Consider the following 20,083-nt stretch of genomic DNA (forward strand, 5'->3'; position numbering starts at 1 on the left):
AATGAATACTGCACAAGTGTGTTGTTTTCTGAATAGCTCAGACAGAGGTGTGAACAGCCCACACATAAGACTGTTTTATTGTTTCATACCACAATAAAAAAAAAGTATGACTCCAGCAGATCATTTTCATATATTATAATACAGATGCAGAATTGAAAGTTTATTCTTTAAACAGCCTAGTATTTTACAAGAAATAGATAACTACTTGGAACTTTTGATATGTCCTTAAAACAGGACATTAGTGGCCACGAATCCTTGGGCTCTACTTTTGCCGTCATTACCCATGAACACCCAGCAGAAAACAGGGAGGGGAAAGAGAAGGGGGCGATTAAAGTGAAGGGACAAAACTTTCAATAAATAAAACAAAAACAATGGATATAATCTCTAACCTTTCCCATTATACCCCAACCACCCTTCCCATATATCCACACATTTAAAAAAAATCCCATTAAATGGAGGCCAAATTGGAAATTTGAAGTCACTTTGAATTTTAGGACATGATCCGGGAACTACTATCTGAAGCCCAACAGACATCAATGCTCCAGCAAACTTTTTCCAGAAACTCAAGTTGCTCTGGGCTGGTCGGATGTTTCACTGGCCACTTAGCTCCAGTCCATTTCATCAGATTATAGGTCCGAAAGCAAAAGGAAAAACACACCCTGCCTCAAGAGATGACTGTTGGTTCACAATCTGAAATTTAAAGAGGGATTACCAGAGTACATCTGATAAATGTGAAACTGAAAATAAAAAGGTGAATGTTGTGGAAGCAGTCGGGGGGGCAGTGTCAGAGGGGGTTCGGGTAAAACGGCTGCTGTTCAAAACGGATACAGTCAGTGGGGTTTGCTTGGCTGCAGTCCCTTAAAAGTCCTCCAAAGTCTCAATCTCTCCCATATTCAGTCTCTCAGATGAGGCATTCACAGAAAAACCTGAACAAGAAAAAAGTGAGTTAGCAAAGACACGTCGGCAGGTTTTTCAGACGTAGCACACTGGTGTTAGCTCTTACCTAGAAGGCTGGGGTCTGCGCGGACCATCTTCTGCTTCTTTTTCTTTTTCCCTGAGGTGACGGTCTCAAAGCGTTGCTGCTGGGCGCTCGTATGGTTGGACTGATACACCGACGATGATCCACCCCATACAGAATCCTGGACAGACAGACATGCACATTTAAAAGACTGAAGATCTGGGCGAGATGTTACCACTTGACTTAATGTGGTAGCAGCAAACAATTATTATGACGATTATGCACAAAGACCGAGCTGGGTTGATGATTATTCCAGTTATATGGAAAGTGATTTAATCGTACAATTAATACAAACACAACATTCCTGCTATTGGATGACAGGAGAAAATGGAAACATTGTGGTGCAAATTAGATTAGTGATACACACCAAAATATAACACGTTATCAAAGTATATGATACGCATCCAGATCGCTTATACAAGAGGAACACATGGACATGTTTGGTTTTCATTCCCATTAGGTAACAAGGAATAAGCAGCACAAGTACATATTTTGGGGCTGATCCAAGGGGGTGACGTGAGGGAGGGAGTCACTGGGTGAAATGTAAATAACAGTTGTGGCTGATGGAGAATGACAGCAAAACTACGTCAGAGATATGTTGCTCTGATCATGCAAGTCAGAAATAACCCATAGTACAATCTATTTTTGGGGCAGCAAGAGGAACAGACATCTCTATTTGTGAACACAAGACCAACACCATATGTTGACTCTTTAACTCTTGGTTCGGTTTCAGTCTGGCTCACCTGCTGCTGCTGCTGCTGCTGCTGCTGCTGCTGCTGCTGCTGCTTGAGGGCTTGCTGTTGGTTCTGCGGTGCCGGTTTCTGTTGGTTAGCGTTCTGTTTGGCACGTCGTTCGATGAACTGCTTGGCAAAGTCCTTGGCCTCGGGAGTGTCCCCCAGATAGGCCCGGACGTAGTCGTGCACCTCATACGGAGAGTCCACTTCTTTCAGGAAGGATGCAAACGTGGGAACTGGCAGGGAGACAGATGGAGAATATTTGTGAGTTTGGCTTCAAGGAATGGTTTTTCCAATAGTTGTAGGTGGACTGCCCTTGAAAGTATATTTTTAAAGTCTCACCATCCAAATTGTTGGCCGTGTTGAGGGTGTGCAGGGTTTGCTCACACCATTGCATGAAGGTGTCCTGATGGCTCTTATTGACCCCTTTAAACAACTTCACCAACTTCTCCTCCTCCTCCTCGGCTTTCTTATTGACCCGCCCACTCACAGAGTTACTTCACGTGTACACAAAAAGGCAGGCGGAAGACAAAAATAAGTCATTAGGATCTGTGTATTACTCATATCCATACATGGTCAGTCATGCAGGAGGTTGTGACTAACAAAGGTTATTTTTGGCCTTCTTATTGAATACCTGAGGTTGGCGTTGCCTTTGTTGTTCTTCTGCGTGCTGGCTTTCTTGGTTGGAGGTGGTTGCTGCACGGCCTCTTTCACAGCCTCATCCCAGAAGCCCAAGTTAGAGTTGTTTGTGTCGCCCCAGATGCTGCTGGAGTCCGAGCCCCAGTTAGTGGAGGGGCTCGTGTTCATGGAGCCCCAAACTGAGCTACTGAGAGACGACGTCTGTGAAGAGAGCAAGACAATGTTACTGACGACACAATACATTTCATTAGAGATTCATCTGCTTATTATTTAATCACCTAATCAGTGATTGGCTCATAGAAACGTAACAAAATGCATATCACAATTTCTTTAAACCCAAGGTGTTCAACAGCTTTCCTAAGTGTTGCATTTGTATTCAAATAAATCCTGAAATAATGATCTATTACAAAAAGATATGAGGATAAATGTTATGCTGGCCTCTGGCCCTTTTATTTATTTTGCAAAATACTTGGTTATTAAAAATCTAAAATCTTTTTGATGATCATTTGAATTTCTATGAGATTTGTGTAGTGAAATAGTGCCTATTCTGTCTCTTAAGCAGCTATTTCTTATATTAATAAGCTGCTCAGAGTAACCAAGCTTTCATAACCAAACGTTAGTTACAAAATAAATATTTTGGACACGTACATTTCTTATACCCTCCTTTAGCTGATAAGACACAGTGCAAAATTGGTCTCTTACAGTTTTGTTTTGACTGCGGCTCTGCTGTGGGACGACGGGCTGCGGTTGCGGCTGCTGCTGTGGCTGCTGTTGTTGTTGCTGCTGCTGCTGCTGCGGTGGCGGCTGCTCCTGCCGCTGTTTCATCTGCTGGGCTTCCTCCCTCTGAATCTCCAGCAGCGACTTGGTGGCAGCCGGCTGTGTGGCCACACTGCCCCAGCTAGACATCTTGGCCTGGGGCTGCTGAGCCAGATGCAGGGCCTGCTGCTGCTGGAGCTTCAGCATCTCCTGCTGCTGACGTCGCTGCTGTGGGGGGGAGGAGGGATAAATAGGACATGAGTTAGTGTGCATAAAAACAACATTTGGAGAGATGAAAAGGAAATGGCTGCCGTCTTTACCTCTTCTCTCGTCTGCCGTTCTCTCTCCTCTTCCAGTTTCTGGATCTCTGCCAGCGACAGGGCGCTCTGGTTCTGGTTCACAGCGCTGACCGACGACTGTTGGCCCCACTTTGAAGAGGACGGAAGCTGCAGAGCAGGACGATGTATTTAATGACCTTGTTTATATTTTGTACCGTCCATTTTGCATCCTCTGTGCCGTTACCTTCATCTGTGCGAGTTGCTGTTGCTGCTGCTGCTGCTGCAGCCTCCTGAGCGCCTCCTGCTGCTGCTGCCTCTGTCTCTGCTGCTCTTGCTGTCTCTGGGCCTCCTGCTCTCTCCTCTTCTGCTCCTCCAGTTGTTGTTGTGCTAAAACAGCCGCAGCAGCTGCTGCCTCATCCTCTGCTCGCTTCTCCTCCTCACGCCTCCTCAGTGCTTCTAGTTCCTCCTGCTTTCTGCGCTCATCCTCCTGATAAAAGTAGAACACATTTCTATTTAGGGAGAGATTTCATAAATCCAGATAGGAGGTAGGAAGTGTGCGACATGTTTTCTTTACCTGTTTGCGAAGGAACTCTTCTCGTTTCCTTCTCTCCTCCTCTTCCCTCCGCCTCTCTTCTAATCTACGGAGAGCTTCCTCTTGTGCCATTCTCTCCTCTTCCTCTTTTTGCCTGCGTTGTGCCTCATCTTGCTCTCGCTCCCGTCTTAATGCCTCCTCCTAACGATTCACAACACAGTCAATCACAGAAAATTGCCTCACGATAAAGAAGTAGCTCTAAGGAATGAAGTTCTTCAGATTGACATCGTGTGAATGCTCCACCTGTTTGTGCCGTGCCAGCTCCTCTTCTGCCAAGCACTTGCGTTCTTCTTCCTGTCGCGCCCTCAGGGCCTCTTCTAGCCGTTTCCTCTCCTCTTCCTCCCTTTTTGCTCTCATTTCGGCATCACGCCTTTCCAACTCCAACTGTGGGATGATACAAGAAAATGATTATGGTAGGGAACTTTTCGACCAATCCTATATCTTAAAAACTCATACTTCAACTCACCTTTCGAAACAAGAAACTACAATTTTGAGCCTTAAAAATTCCAAAACAAGATAATTGAATCATGACCAGCGTTTCCGCCAGGCGGGCGTCATGCCGTCATTAGAGGCCCTTATTCAGCTCGGAACGTCCTGAACTCGAGCCGAGGGCTTCCAAAAAAATTAAATAATTTGAGGGAAGATTGAGAGTTTTTATCGCTTGAAATTACGAAAAGGAAAAAGGACATCCCTCAGTTGGAGGGGCAAAGATTATTTTCGCCGCCAGCAAAGTGTGTTCCTATGACGGAAAAAACACAACACTGCCGCACCCTCCAAAGACCATGCCAGGAAGGGTGTCCCTCGTAAAGACGTAAAGAGATAGTATCTATAAGGGACGGCTGAATTCAAAATGTGTGACACGACATGACGTCACATCACCCCACGCTCTCGGGGTGGACGCCCTCTCAGCACTGGTCTGGCTGAAACACTCATGACGTTAGATGAGCCTTTTCAAAAACCATTTTACACTGACAACAGAAAGCAGGAATACCTTAGCCGACTTTGACTTCTCCAACTGTTGCATCTGCTCGATGGTTGGCGCCTGAGCCACGGAGTCGATGGGTAAATCCCATACGCTGCTGCCATCCCACGCTGTTGAGTGCGATACAACATGATGCATTACACCTGCTGTAACACGACATACATTTTTTTATTGCCATCATGCGATTACAAAAGAAGCAAACATATTATATTCAAGGCAGAGACTCACTGTTTGGAGCAGCTTGTTGAACGTTGGGTGTACAGGAAGCCTGAGAGGACGAGTTCTGCATTTCCCACACAGAACCAGTATCGGGTACAGACGGGGAGCGGGTCACAGGAGGGAGGGGGCTCTCTGACGCTCTGCAAAACATACATGTTGATAAATAAGGCTGCACTTGACTCTTCTCAAGACTCCTTATGATAACCCATTTGAAAAGAAGATTATTTTTAGATAAATATTAAATACGTCGCACAAAAAAATTATTTAGTCCCCGTTTGTCATAGCAACCCTTTTCCTGAAATGGAGAATCAGTGTCTTTCTTTAAACATGGGGAGATGAAGCCTTTGGAACATTTTAAGTGAATCCTCCTCACTCAAAAATGTGTTGATACTCTTAATATATCATATTGACAATACTCTCCTAATGCTTTCCCTTTCACAAGTGTTCGTGCATTACAGTTGTACTACTGTGATAAGCCATTTCCAATTTACAGAACCACATTGTTGGGTTCCGTCTAAATGACTCCCAACGATTTGAACGAGTGCAGCAACACTTCTTACAGTCCATTATGCAAAATGATGTACATGTCAAAGACCTAATAATACATGTAAGGCAAGATTTCTAATCACTTCACCACAGTTACAGATGCATTAAGAGGTAGGGTACCAACCTCAGCTTGAGGGTCTGGTATTGCTGTAGAAGCAGGTTGATCTGCTGTTGGTGTTGCTGCTGCTGTTGAAGAGGAGCCGAGTTCAGAGTTTTCTGCTGAGCCAGCGCCTGCGCATACTGCTGCCTAGACATTGGAGGACAAATGGAAGAGACCATTGAGACAAACAGGAAGAATATGTTACCGTTTACATGATTATAGACAAATAATGTACTGTATTTTCAGTTCCTATATGCATTAATGTGATTTAGTTGTAGTAATATATCATTTACAATTGTATTATGTGGTGGAGAGCCATTTTGATTCATGAAGCATAGATCAACTCTATTCCTGTAGTAAGTCCAGGAAGTGAAGTAGTTTAAGGTGTGTGTATTTGTTATTGTCAGAATGAAACAAAAGCAATCGTGCTGCCACTGCAAACAAAGTAGGGTTAGATGTGAGAGTGGTGTACCTGAGGAGGTATTGATATTGGAGCTGCTGTAACTGGTAGAGGTTGAGAGCAGTGAGCTCCTGCTGCCGCTTCAACCTCTCCTGATCACCTTCAGCCTGCATTACATAAGACGGGATCAATCATAGCCGTTAACAGCAAAAGGTAGATCGAAACAAACAAGTTTAGAACTGCATATCCAATTGTGCTAAAAGCTAATAGTGGCCTTTTCCCATTCAACCAAACCACTACTAAATATAATTTTCAAATGCTAACAACTGATTACAGTGTACAGTAGTTTAACTTTGGGTGCCAATATCGTTAAAAGGATCGAGGACACAGACACTAAATTACTTTAGAAAACAGAAAGCATATATCTTATATCTGCAAGCTGTAAATGTTGCCATCTCAAAGAGAAAATCTCAATTGCAACACAACAGACCTTTACAAAATGCACCAAGTGAAGAAAGGAAGGGTCTTAAAAGTACATGAAATATTATCCTGACACATCTTACTGGCAAAAAGTGTGGACTATCACACCCCCTGCTGGCTAGTACTGGCAACTAGTGCTGAGAACAAAGCAAACCTTTGGACATAATGAATGAAACAGGACACATATCAAACATTTACCTGTAGAGGAGGCGGTGCTGGGCCAGGTGTGAACGGTACTCTCCCCCATATCTTTATTATGTCCCCCAGTGCTTGAAACACCTCGTCACACCCTCTTTTGACCAAGAGAGACATGGTGAAGTAACCGGCCTGAAACCACTCCGTCATCTCTGGGTTGCTGAATGGTCCTGAGAGAGAACAAAAAGGGAGCAGAAGAGATTAAGGCGTGGTATTGCAGCTGTTGTGAAAAGAAATAGGTTCCATTTTGAGCACATAAAACCTCTTCAAATCTCTCACCCTGTATCTCCCCTTGGGGGTCTTTGTAGAACCATTTGAGAGCGGCCTCGTTGGTGAGCGGAAGGCCTACAGGTTTGGGCTTCTCTGAAGTCTTTACTGTAAGTCTGTCATCATCCACCACACTATCCTGAAGGTATGCTACCATCTTCTCTGCCTCCTGGTCAAACATGGGGGAAAGACAACAGTTTAGAAAATAAATTAGATACCCGTTACCAAAACAACACTAGGACCAAACATAACATGGCTGCTGGTGTTTGGAGTGTTATGGCACATTGCCACTGCAGCGGGGTAGCCCCGTTTAAGCGTCCCTAAGCGTCCTCGCTGGCCGTCCGAGGCCGTGATGCATTTCCATTACAGTTTAGGACCTAGGGTAGCAACGTAGTGTAGGCGGGGAGATCGGCTTTTTTTCTCCTTCACATTTCGAGTTGTTCCGTCGAGCTCCCCCTGGATTTTATCATCCCCAATGAGATGTAGGAACGTCGTCACCTCCTCGGTCGACCACGGTGTGCTTTTCTTTGAAGTTGCCATTTTTGTAGCTCCTCCGTTTACAAAAATGCTGTGTATAAAAATGCTGCAAGCTTTCTTCTAGATATGCGACGCTAGGGATGACCTCGCACGATCTTGTGCCGATTCTCTCTGACCAATCAGCAGTCGAGAGTGTTGACGTCACTAGTTCAGGCCCTGGCCTGATAGAACCACGATTTTATGGGGCCGGAAAGAGGGAAAAAGTACCCGCTAGCCGGTGTTACGCTATATGGAAAGGCCACCAAAAACTGGCCTGGCCGCTTGAGGACGATTAAACGGGGCTACCCGCTGCAGTGGAAATGCGCCATTAGTGGACACGGGTTGTCTTTATTGTTTTATGGTCTTCTATGCAGTGGTTCTCAAATGGGGGTACGCGGACCCCTAGGGGTACGTTGGAGTACTGCAGGGGGTACGTGAGATTTATTTTATGTTAATGAAAAAAAAAGAATTAGAAAAATAGATAAATATACCAATTTTAGGAAAAGTAACGAAGTTTGAGCAGTGTGGGTTTTATATTAATAGACTAGAGTTACACATATTTCAAAACACGAAGTGTAATAACTAGAGCCGGGACTCGATTAAAAAAATTAATCTAATTAATTAGAGGCTTTGTAATTAATTAATCGAAATTAATCGCATTTTTAATCAAATATACATATTTGACCTGAGAACAGTGAGAAGCAATTTTCACATGGATTTTACTCCAAGTGGTCTGCAGTCCAAGTGCATGACATTAAGGATTTTGGGAGATGGCCCTGTGGGCCATCTAAGCTAATTTACAGATGGCCCTGAGCCCAATAGAGATTGCCCTGAAAAATGCACGCGGACGAAATGGCACGAAGGGTTTGGGGGGCCTCCGTCCCCCTAGAAAATTTTGATTTTTGCAGGTCTTAGATGCTGTCTGGTACATTCTCTAGACTGAATTATAAGATGAACCACCACAATATTATATTGTACAATTTCAATTGTATTCTTCATTTCACTTGTTTGTTTGTTCTTGTTTGTGTTTGCTCGCTTGCATGCCCTGCATAGCTATAAGAAATACTTAAGTTGTTGGTCAAAACACTTTCCATCTGATGAAGGCAAATGCCTTCCCAGATGGAAAAAAGTAGAAAACATTACATTCAGTTATAACTGCCAAAACAAACATTATTTACACTATTATGGCCCCTGTTAAAAATGTTTGTAATGTTAACTACTGTAAGTTGGTCGAACGAATGCCTCCTCATCCGGAAGCTGACCGAGCAGACCCGAGCAGCAGTCGAGAGGAGCCGAGCGCATCCGCGAAGCACACGTCAGAGTTCCCGTTAGCCGGCAAATCTAAATATCTTCGATCAAAATAATTTCCCTTTAGAGCAATACCGCTTCAGTTGCGCCACTTATGTGACAGACAAGAAGAGTATGTGACAGACAAGAATAGTCAACTCTAATGTCTAACACTTAATGTGGAGAGAGATGTCCTGTATGGGTGCGTTGATCTGTTGGTAATGCCTCGGGGTTCCGGTGGGCATGTAAACAAATGCATATTGCTGCGCTATACTTTGTGGCCTCATCCAGTTGCATAGCGACACTTATTGTGTCTTAATAAGCAGGTAGTCATATCATTAGCTAGAACTAGCTGGATCTGATCGATATGGACATAAACGCGAGTGAAGTCTAATCTGACGGGAGAGAGAGATCAGCTGCTGCTGCTGCTGAGTCGAGACTCGACACGCAGCTCTGCATAACCACATGCAGCGGTGAGCGGAACAAAACACACACTTCAGGTTAGAATAGCACACGTAGCTACTTTAATTACCTCTCAAACTACCTAAACTAGTTATAGATATGTTTAGTTTTACTGTCGGGTCACTCATTACTGGATCCGCGAGCTGCATGATACTGGCATAATAGATTGCCCGATCGGGCAACCAGCAGGTGAGGCTTCATTGCCCGAGCTAAATACTAGATGGCCCCGGGCCATCGGGCAGTCTTTAATGTCGAGCCCGGGCCGGCAGTCGAGTGCAATCCAGTGAGCCAGGGAGTTGGTTATTTTCTCAGACGTGGACTTACTTATCCTGGCCCTGAAACCAGTCATCTGGTTGAGTGTGGGTTGGGTCAGGGTGTGGTTCCTTGCACTCGGAGTCGGGCTAACGTCCACGCTAGCTGCTACATGCTTTGCATTTAGGTGATACTTTAGGCTTGATGTGCTGCGGTGATATGCAAATTCTTTTTTGCATAATTTGCACACAACCGTGCTCTTGTCGACGGTTCCATCCGTCCGTTTTTTTAAAACAAAATGTCCCATCCACGGGGCCGACCAAAGCGGTCTCATCAGCTTGTTCGTTCATGTTTGACTATTGTTCACCGAGGTTTGTTGTTGTTTGAAGTCCCATGCTGAAGTCATGAACGTTAGTTGGTGCTCCAGTATAATCGGTACGCCTGAAACTCATCCAGTGAGAAACGTTCCGCTGTGCAAAAATAAGTGCAATTAAAGTGCGATTAAAATGCGTTAATTTTTTTAACGCGTTAATTTTTGTGTAATTAATTAATCTTAATTAACGCGTTAAAGTCCCGGCCCTAGTAATAACTGCAGTTGCCTCCCTGTCAGAATGACAAAGATCCTCAGTGAAGCACAAGTCCATGTTTCTCACTAAATTGTAAGTACAACTTATTAAAAAGATCAGTTAAATGCAACTAATGTCGTCTTAGTGTTATTGCATGATATTGAAATTGGTTGGCCATCCATTTAGTGATGGATTGTAAACATTTGAAATGTAGCATTTAAGTGTTTCTCAGTTACAAGGTTGTCGTAACTGGTTGGGGATACTTGGCTAAAAAAATAAATTCAAAGGGGGTACATGATTGAAAAAGGTTTGAGAATCCCTATTCTATGGAATGTATCACATATCACAGTATTCAAATAAAGATTAGCCACGCCTCTGTTATAATTCTCAAAATAACCTTTTCAATAAGTACATGATTTTAAGAGATCCTTCAATTCAGTTGGAGATATCTCACTACTGTTTGTGGAATACAGGCTAGTCTGATTTTCATGTTAGATTACCAACTTACCTGCTCAAAGTGTTTGAGTCTCTCATCTTCATCTGTGTCGTGTGACACAGCCGTGGGCCTGCCAATAGGTGCCATTAAACTTGAGGAGAAGGACAAAGGATGTTTCATCGCCGCGGGGACCACCATGTGCTTTTGCGATAGCTGGACAATGGGTGATGGAGCAGATACTTCTGCAAAAACAGCATGAGTGAAAATTAGATATTAGTGAAAATTAGATATTAGGTGGTTTTCTTGGTAGGTGTGGATAAATGGTTAAAAAAAACCAAGTCATTTTAAAGGGGAAATGTAAGACTCAAATCCCACCTGCAAGAGTTGTAGAAATGTGGTTCATGGGTTCACGCATGCTGTTGGACATGGGGACGTGCAGGGGGGCTTTGCAGTTCTCTGGGGGCAGCTCCAGCGGTGGCTGCCGTTCAATCGGCCTCTCAGACTCTTCTGTTCTGTTTGGCTGGATCAGGGACCGAGACTGAGGCTCGGAGACGGGAGGGGCTGCAGGTAATGCCTCCTCTGATGCTCTCGAATACTCTATATATTAAAACAAAAACAAAAAAAATAATTATAGTAATGAGATGGGAGGCCTTGTCTATGCGAGTTCTCTTGAGGGATGATTTTGCAGTACTAAACAATAAACATGAGGACATAGCTATTTGAGTCAGAGACAAACGTTTTTTTTTTGTTTGTTTTTTTAAAGGTGTTTTGTAGCTTCATACCAAATCTCTGTGGTTAGTATTTCAAATGATCTTCTAAATCCTTGCTTGTACTTTCAAATATCTGGATCACATTTGATTTCACCTTCATTATGACAACAGTGTTGTAAAGTTACTGCTGATGAGTTTCTGAATTGCATATGATATTCATATTAAAAGCCTTTCAAAAACAAAGTTACTTATATTTAGATGGCTTCAATGGAAATGAAAAGGAAAGATTGAGTTAAAGGGATGGTCCACTCATTAGATAATTAATCAAAACTTCAGTATGTAGTGAAACGTTATGTTTAAACCATACCCTGAAGAAATCAGCGATATTCCCCGGTAAATAATGATTTTATAGCTCTTTTTTATCAAGACCTGTATATTCCGTCTGGCCGCCGCCATGTTTGCCATTTTCAGTAGTCACGTGATGGTCGTGACGTCATCCATGCGTTCACTTTGTCAACACACGGAAATATGGTGGAGTATTTCAGTTCGGACTCGTCAGCAGAGGAACAAGTTTTGACCAATGTGAAGAGATTGGATGGGGGAATTCAGCCATACATATCAGTATGACAATACGACACCCTCTGTCCGTAGACCCTCACATCGTACAAGGAAAAACTTCCGAAGAAAACCCACAGTTTAAAGGGAACATGGGAGAAACCTCAGGGAGAGCAACAGAGGAGGGATCCCTCTCCCAGGACGGACAGACGTGCAATAGATGCCGTGTATAAATTGAAAAGATAATACATTTGCAACATAGGTAGTCCAAATGTTTGAAAATGCATGTGTGTATAATGGGAAGATGATATAAGATACTATATGTATGCATGTAGTACCACCCTTGCTAGCGATTCCCTCTCTATAGTTTAGCATACTCAGCTTCGTTGTCCCTGGCCATAGAATCACGATTTTATGGGGCCGGAAAAACTGGGGGGAAATACACACTAGTCGGTACTACGCTATATGGAAAGGCCACCAAAAACTGTCCTGGCCTGGACGTTAAAACGGGGCTAGCCGCTGCAATGGAAATGCGCTATAACATACCTTATTCTTACTCCGAGCACTACTTCTGCTCCTCCGTCGCTTCACACTTGCAGAGGGCGATTTCTCTACTGGCCGAACTGGTGTCCTGGTCGGTGATGACACCAGAAAGACCGATGGTACTGCATCTCAATTGAGTAATGGTTGTTCTTTAAATCCCATGTTATGTTTGATCATACTCTCAGAGTAGTCGTCCGGAAATGTGAAATGTTCGCTGCATACATGAGCCTGTAAATCTCTCGGTTCGGGCCGGCCACATTTCGCTAGCCACTGCCTCCGAATGTACTTCTTATGCTTACCTTTTGGCAACAGATGGAACCGAGCATTCCGTGGATTGTTCCTATCCGAATTATGGCAATATTTCGCAATACAGTGAGGCATATTTGAAGAGAGAAACTACAGTAAATAACATGGAGATCAACGTGTCTTCGAAAACCAAACGCATGGATTACGTCACGTCCGGGAAATGGCGGCGCCCACAGTGTTGATGTTATTTCGGTATATAATCAGTTTAAAATCACTGATAATGTCATCGGATTAAAAAAAAAAAAAGAGAGACTGGCAGAGACTGGTCTGTTTTATCGGATGATAATTTTTTTTAAATGAGTGTCATGAGCATACCATTCCTTTAAAGAGACACCTTGAAGCAGGTAGCCTTAGTGCAATGGAAATGCAAATCCCTGCTGTATTGGGCTGATGCGCCGAGTGAAACCATGTGCAAGGAAAAACAACATATCTGACCTTTTCGTTCTGCATCCGTTTCAATATCTTTGGTCCCTTTGAGCTGACAGTCGTCCTCTTCCAGGCCTTCTTCACACTCTTCCAAGGGTTTGAAGTCCAGCTCTCCCTCCTCCAGAATTGGCTCCTTGGAAGCTTTCTGAATACACAAAAAGAACAAAATTACAGCAACTACAAAGCTAGTATCCCAAAGAACATTCAGACTTGGCCCGAAAGAGATGATCTGCTCCGTAATAGTGTGGACGAGCCATTTGTGTGAATAAATAGCAAATCAATACTTCATTCAAAAGAAACTCATTGATTTATTCTCAGGTATCCTCTAACCTTGAGTGAGAGAAAGGCCCCCGATGAGTCGAAGGTACCCGCCTCCTCGTCTGCGTCCTCCAGACACCACTCTGGCAGGCTGTCGTCGTCCAGGCTGCCGCTGCCTGATCGCGGCCTCCTGTAGCCGCGCTCGTCTTCTCTGGCATCGAATGGGAAACGACGACGCTGATCTGGGAGTTCCCGCCACCCTGCCGACCGAGGCCCTTCCGCTGAAAAGACAAATAGGTAGCATTTTGAAACAATCATAATCCCCAAATCTACAGTAGCTTCATGAAGATGGCAACAATTAGGCCTGCATTGAATGACCCCAACATGTGCCATTAGTTGAAGTACATTATGCTGATATCCACGCTGAAAAACATTCCATCATACACAATTAGCAGAAGGTAAGAATATATTCTGTCGCGCGCTGAAATAATTTGACAGCCCCTACAACAGTTTACAGACTGCAACACAACTGCACCCTAAATCAGTAGCTAACTAAACAACAAACACTGCAGGTCAACATAAAGCTTCTTTTTTAATAAAGAGATATTGGTTAAAGGGTCAGTACTGCCCCCACCTGGGCTCGGGGGGCACCACCGCTCACTGTCCCATCGAGACCCCGCCGGGCACCAGCCCCCCTCATCATCCTCACCATTCTGAGCAGAACGCCAGTTCTCACTCTCTGATCGTGTGAAGTCTTGCTTCCTCGGTAGGCCGGTTACACCGTCTTCATAGTTGACTCGGACTGCAGAGAGTAGTGGGTGGAGGGTTAGTTCAAAGTAAAGCTATCACTGTTATTTTCAACCACAGCCGTTTACACTTAGTTAAGAACTCTGAAATCATTGGTCAATTTTAAACAAAAGCAAACTTACCGGGAATCATCGGAAAATGTCCTGGAACAACTTCAACTGAGGAGAGAGAGCAACAAGTAGATAAGTCAGTGCTTTTGCCAATGAATACATCATGTATTGATTATTAGTAATAATAACTGAATTTAACACTGACCTGGTTCTTTTCGACCTGGTTTTTCAAACCTTCTTTCTCCTCTGGTGAGATAAATAAACATATTATGTAAGCTCATTACAAACATATTGATTGAGCATTTGCATACGGTTCAAACTATTTATTTTAAACATAACACCACAAATGGGCATCTTCATACCTTTCTTCCCAGCTTTGGGAGCGATGCATCTCCCTCGCTCCACGACCAAAACCTTCCACATCATCAAAACTTCTTTGGTAAAACCCTCCATCTCCTCTTCCGCGGCCTGAGGACAACCACAGGTTGACGTGAGTTAACGTGACCTTAAGAGGGTTAATTAGCTACTGACTATGTGTGACTGCTTAGCATGAACTAGTCTTTAGGTGGGATATTCAACATGTGGTCAAAGGACCAAATTCAGTTCAAACATCAGCAGGGGGTCGCACAAGACATATGTAGATTTTCCACATCAGAAAGTCTATAGCACCTTCTGCAGTATTGGCTGGATTCACTTTATAATAATATGCATAAATATATAGCTGAAATACCATGATTCACGCACAAAATCTAATAATGCTGTACTTTTCCATATTTATACAAGGATGCACAATAAACAGTAAAGAGAACAAGATTTAAAGTGGTGAAGAAAAGGAGTGGTGCAGGAATGAGTCCTAAAACCCAGAAATGAGTCAGCATTTTAGCATTGCTGATTTGCTCGTATTCAAGTCAATGCTTTTTATTTTGTATTAGATGGCTGAAGTAAGTTCTGTGGTTTACAAAAGCTAAATACATGTTTTCATGTTTTGTTCTACAACATAACATACTTTAGTAAATACCCCACTGGTCAAATTATTCTTTTATGCGTTTTAAAAACGGCCGAGGCTAACAAGTGACTGAATTGACAGTACTTGAGAGTTGGGGTGTAGGTTGAGCATTCAGATTTAGCAGTATACTAAGCACTGTAAAATACAGAATGCAGCTTAAACTGATTTGAGAAGGAATACGGTGTCTGAATGTGTGTGTTCTTGATACCATCAGACTGAACTCAAACAGGTTTCTCTATGTTTTAGACACATCAACAATTCAAGCAGCTGCAGGAGTGTGTGCTGATCAGGCACAATACCTACAGAGTGCTAATATTACACTCCTTGTCCCAGCTGGTCGGATTCTTCAAATGCTTCCTAAATATCTGTGCTTGTTGTGACTTCTGAAACTGCATAGGCAAAATAGCAAAATGGCTTTAATAAAGAGTAACTTAAAAAAGAAATCCACCATAATGCGTCAACCTGTAGCTTTGTATCCTTGAAAAGAGCAAGGAAACATGAAACATCCTGGTATGATCTTAATTAAATTCTTACCTCTACCCCTTGAGGTACTTCGGCCTCTTGGTGCCCCTACTATCGGACCGCTTCCACGCCCTGTCAGCCGGAGTACAGCTGAACTGTTTACAGACATGGAAAAATTTCTCTGCAAACACAAAAGAGGAGGGGGGGGGGTGGAGACAAAAGATACACTCTTAACTTTCTGCTTTGTGACTGCTTCAAATTCAAATGACAACTCATTACAGTTATTGATGGATCCTGGCTGAGCCAACATTTCCTCAACCTCAATGAGAGCAAGACTGAGGTCATCTTTTTTGGACCCCAACCTCCAGCCTCCCAGGTTGATATTCTGGGCTCCCTCAAAAATAATATCCTCCCCCCTGTCACGAACCTTGGATTGACCTTCAATAGCGCTTTTAAATTCGATAAGCAGGTCAGCAGCGTAGTCAAAACCTGCTTTTTTAAAATACGACTATTGGCCAAGACCAAGTCGTTTTTATCTTTTAAAGACCTGGAAAGGGTTATTAACGCCTTTGTTACCTCGAGGTTGGACTACTGCAACACTCTGTACGTGGGTATGGACCAGGCGTCAATTAAACGTCTGCAGCTAGTGCAGAACGCAGCTGCACGTCTACTCACTGGCCACAAAAAGCGTGACCACATGGCCTCATTGCACTGGCTTCCAATTAGGTTCCGAATTGATTTTAAACTCCTTTTATTTGTTTTTAAAGCACCAAATGGGCTGGCTCCTGCCTATATAGCCGAACTCCTCCAGCGCTACACCCCAGCCAGAGCATTAAGGTCGGCTGACCAGCTGCTGCTGGTAGTGCCCAAGACCAGGCTCAAAACCCGAGGGCACCGAGCCGTCGCAGCAGCTGGCCCCAGGCTCTGGAACACTCTGCCCCTCCATGTGAGGTCGGCCCAGACCATAGGGTTTTTTTTTTTTTTAAATCTACGCTTAAAAACACACTTCTTCTCCCTGGCCTTTTAGTCAGAGCGGAGCATGACTCCTGACTTTTCCCTGTGTTTTCTATATATCCGTTGTAATTTATTGTCTTTTATTATGAATGTAGTAATGTGTTTTTAAGTGATTGTAGTATTTATTACATGTACAGCACTTTGGCCCGACCAAAAATCGCTTTTAAATGTGCTTTATAAATAAACTTTGATTTGCTCTTTATTTGGTAACCAGATTGCCAAACGCAATCTGAGAAATTACAATAAGAAGCCAACTAGCCTAAGGGCAGTATGATATGTATCTTGGTCTGGAACTGTTTCTGATCTCTGACCTAGATAAAGACCTGGTAAAAGAACACCTACCTGTTCCTCCTCTGTAAAAGACACGAGTGCCAGGGGCGGTAAGGGCTCCTCTTGCAATATGGGCAGGAACTCTTTATCGTGAAGGTCTAAGGGGATCTGGCAGAGAAAAACAATTAGACGAAAACAAGGAGAATGAATATCTAATCCTGGCAGGAATACAACTTGTACAAGTTATTTAATTATATAATAATTAATATAACCTGGAGGCCTACCAACCTTGTCATCCTCTACATAAAGTGCTAACATTTCTTCTCTTCCGTAGCGATATTCTGCGAGTTTATACTTTGGCAATGCAGGTGAGAGGGGTGGAGAGACAACCCCACAGCCGCCTCCTCCACCACCAATACCGCTGCTCCCACCTCCAGACAAGGCACGGAGCCTGCAAAGAGAAGAGGAGAAAGGGTGGTAAAAGCAGAAGGGACATAAGAGCAGAAAACAATAAAAAAGCTGAGGTGGCACTAGACATGTATGACTTTACATAAAACCAGTTTCACAACTTCCAAATAATTTCATTCGGACCAATCATGAATTTATGCCAGTTCATTTACCATTCTGGTCCAAAGTTAAGTGTCTGGGTTTCGGCCATTCTTCCTCGAAGTTCTACAGATATAAAAAGAAGAAAAGGGATTAGTGCCACTTAGTATAGCAGTACTACGGTTGGAAATTAAATGTACACATTGTCACTTTAAATAATTTACCTAAGAATTGCACAGAAAATAAAAATCCTACAGATGATGTAACTTGTTTTGTAAAACAAACATTTACTAACAATTCAGTAGTCTGTGGTTTTAGGGATGCACATGTATTAACATTAAAAAAATCATTTGCATCTTTTTTTATTAAGGAAAACAAGATTAGGTTATTGTAAATTTTAACTGCAGTACTGTCTTGCAATCAATAACTATCTACAAAAATACAATATAAATTATGTTGTTTTATGATAACGGTTTTGCTTAATCAATTATTTATCACAACTAATTTACCATAGAAAAATTCTGCTCAATATAATTTGGAAACAGATGTAAGGTTTTGTTACCAGCTTTAAAGAATTACAACTCCTCAGGATATATAGCCCATCCCACTAGCAGTGTACAATTTCAATCTGCTAAAGCTATTTTAGGAAGTCTCCCAGTCTGCAAAGAGGGCCTGGACACCTGTAACTGACAACGAATGCAGCCTTTAGGAAATAAACCACTACAAAAAATGTTTTTTGCCAATGGATTTTAAGTTCTTTTATATATATGTTTATCCATTACCAAGACTTTTCCTTCATACTTTGACTGGAAAACAATGATTTATGACTTAGCAAAGCTTGTTCAAATATCGGGCACAAACGGCGACAGTACACACACTGACCATATGGAAGCCAGGATAAGCCACGTGTAACTTGGTGGTTAAAGCAATAAATACAATAACTGCATTGAAGTTACAAGCATTTGTGACAATTCCCCTACACGACTTGCACATGCATCAGTGATAAAATACAGTATACAAACAAAAGTTTAAATAAATAAAAAAGATACGACTTGTAAGAAACTACTTTTGATCCTATCTCGCAAACTACCCAATCCGTTCAAAACAAAATACCCTTTAAAAGTTTGATTGTGACTTTTAAAAAAGGCATATGGATTGAATCAGCGAAAAAGGTGACAGATCCCTGTGTTCTTTCAAAGCTGTCCCGATTGTTAACTAACACTTTCTGTACATCGTGTAACGTTAACGCAAATCAAACACACAGCTAAATACCGTGAGTCACACTGACCCACCGTGCTGTAGTACATTGTGGCTAACTCTGGTTAACACTACTGATGCATGTTAAAGTTGGAAAGATCCGAAATAGTCAATCGGGAAGGTTAAGTGTAAATCATCACTAACGTTAGTTAAAATAGCAAGCTAACCAGTCCAATGCACAGCTAACATGGGTAATGTAGCTTTACACAAGACGAACGTAACTGACATTAGCCAACACATTTCCTATCGGATAAAGGTTGACCGTGAATTAATAGTTATGTTGAATGTTGTCAGTAGAGTTGTGTTACTTTCTACTTGCATTTGCCACACCAGGGTATTCTTGTTAACCAACGGTAGTTATGCTAGCGCATTAGCTAGCCCTCTGCATTTCGCCAGCTAGCAATAAGCTTTATATCCCAACGTAGCTAATGTCTGCGTGTCATACGTAAATATGAGACATAATGCACTGAAATACATGTGTTACCCATAAGGAAAAACGCATTGTCATATGGTCTAACGTAAATGACCAAGGCAACACTGATCTTACACAGGAGGTAATCCCTATCCTCAATGCTAGCATGCTAACAGTTGGGCTAACTAGCTACACGCGGCCTTCGCGCAGCCTGGATCCACAACAACATTTCCTCCTCTAACCATCCCGCACTTCACTCGGTCCGGACGCGGCATACTGAGTCACTGGAGCCCGGTGCTGCGAGGCCAAGCAAACATGTTGGTTTAACAACAATCCCAAGCACAACAGCTCGTCACAATATGACTCTCTGACATAGAGCTTTACCGAAATATACGATTTTCCTTCGTTAGTGTATTAAACTTTGGCTGTCTTACCTCTGCTTGTTCTGACAGCACAAGGTTTGTATGCGAGTTGTGTGGCGCTCTCTCTCTCTCTCTCTCTCGCTTTCCACAAGATGGCTGAGTGTAGGTCACATGACATCTGATAAAACCCGTATGTCGTGTACAGATTTGCTGACTGGTGCTCAAACAACCAGGTGAATATTATCAATGTTTGTTTATCACTCTCATAATGGACACAAATATATCACAAAACACATCCGTATTTAAATCTATAAATGCATTGATAAATACAAGATAAGAAATAATCAGTAGTGGTGTAAAGTAGGCCTAGGTGT

At 42.8% G+C, this 20,083-nt stretch overlaps 1 protein-coding gene across 3 annotated transcripts; it reads right to left on the reverse strand.

Moving 5' to 3' along the window:
• Positions 1-19: 19 nt before the first annotated feature.
• Positions 20-19,889, reverse strand: gigyf2 (GRB10 interacting GYF protein 2). 3 transcript variants are annotated; one of them, XM_034104329.2, is made up of 29 exons: positions 19,782-19,889; positions 17,753-17,804; positions 17,421-17,583; positions 17,205-17,300; positions 15,921-16,029; positions 14,743-14,848; positions 14,586-14,626; positions 14,453-14,488; positions 14,233-14,325; positions 13,596-13,804; positions 13,275-13,410; positions 11,101-11,322; positions 10,798-10,967; positions 7,219-7,375; positions 6,943-7,109; positions 6,337-6,431; positions 5,889-6,011; positions 5,228-5,358; positions 5,009-5,109; positions 4,261-4,401; positions 4,000-4,158; positions 3,670-3,912; positions 3,468-3,593; positions 3,094-3,375; positions 2,387-2,592; positions 2,095-2,249; positions 1,762-1,988; positions 1,004-1,139; positions 20-926 (listed from the first exon to the last, which is right to left on the reverse strand). In XM_034104329.2, exons 1-29 carry the CDS (start codon positions 19,885-19,887, stop codon positions 859-861), a joined length of 4,056 nt encoding a protein of 1,351 aa, XP_033960220.1. In that variant the 5' UTR covers positions 19,888-19,889; the 3' UTR covers positions 20-858. The 3 variants fall into 3 exon arrangements, with proteins under 3 accessions (XP_033960220.1, XP_033960219.1, XP_033960221.1); XM_034104328.2 differs by having other exon boundaries at positions 5,009-5,145; XM_034104330.2 differs by lacking the exon at positions 19,782-19,889 and adding an exon at positions 18,241-18,318 and having other exon boundaries at positions 5,009-5,145.
• Positions 19,890-20,083: the final 194 nt, after the last annotated feature.

The sequence above is a fragment of the Pseudochaenichthys georgianus genome, chromosome 17 (assembly GCF_902827115.2).
Source record: "Pseudochaenichthys georgianus chromosome 17, fPseGeo1.2, whole genome shotgun sequence".
Lineage (NCBI taxonomy): Eukaryota > Metazoa > Chordata > Actinopteri > Perciformes > Channichthyidae > Pseudochaenichthys > Pseudochaenichthys georgianus.

Bases quoted from the DNA above. Each gene is read 5' to 3' on its own strand.
- gigyf2 (XM_034104328.2), bottom strand. From the start codon at position 19,887: ATGTCATGTGACCTACACTCAGCCATCTTGTGGAAAGCGAGAGAGAGA. The intron at 5,146-5,227 runs GTGAGTCTCTGC...GTCGTGTTACAG, and splicing joins TCAACAAGCTGCTCCAAACA to CAGGTGTAATGCATCATGTT. The intron at 3,594-3,669 runs GTAACGGCACAG...CCTGCTCTGCAG, and splicing joins AGCAACTCGCACAGATGAAG to CTTCCGTCCTCTTCAAAGTG.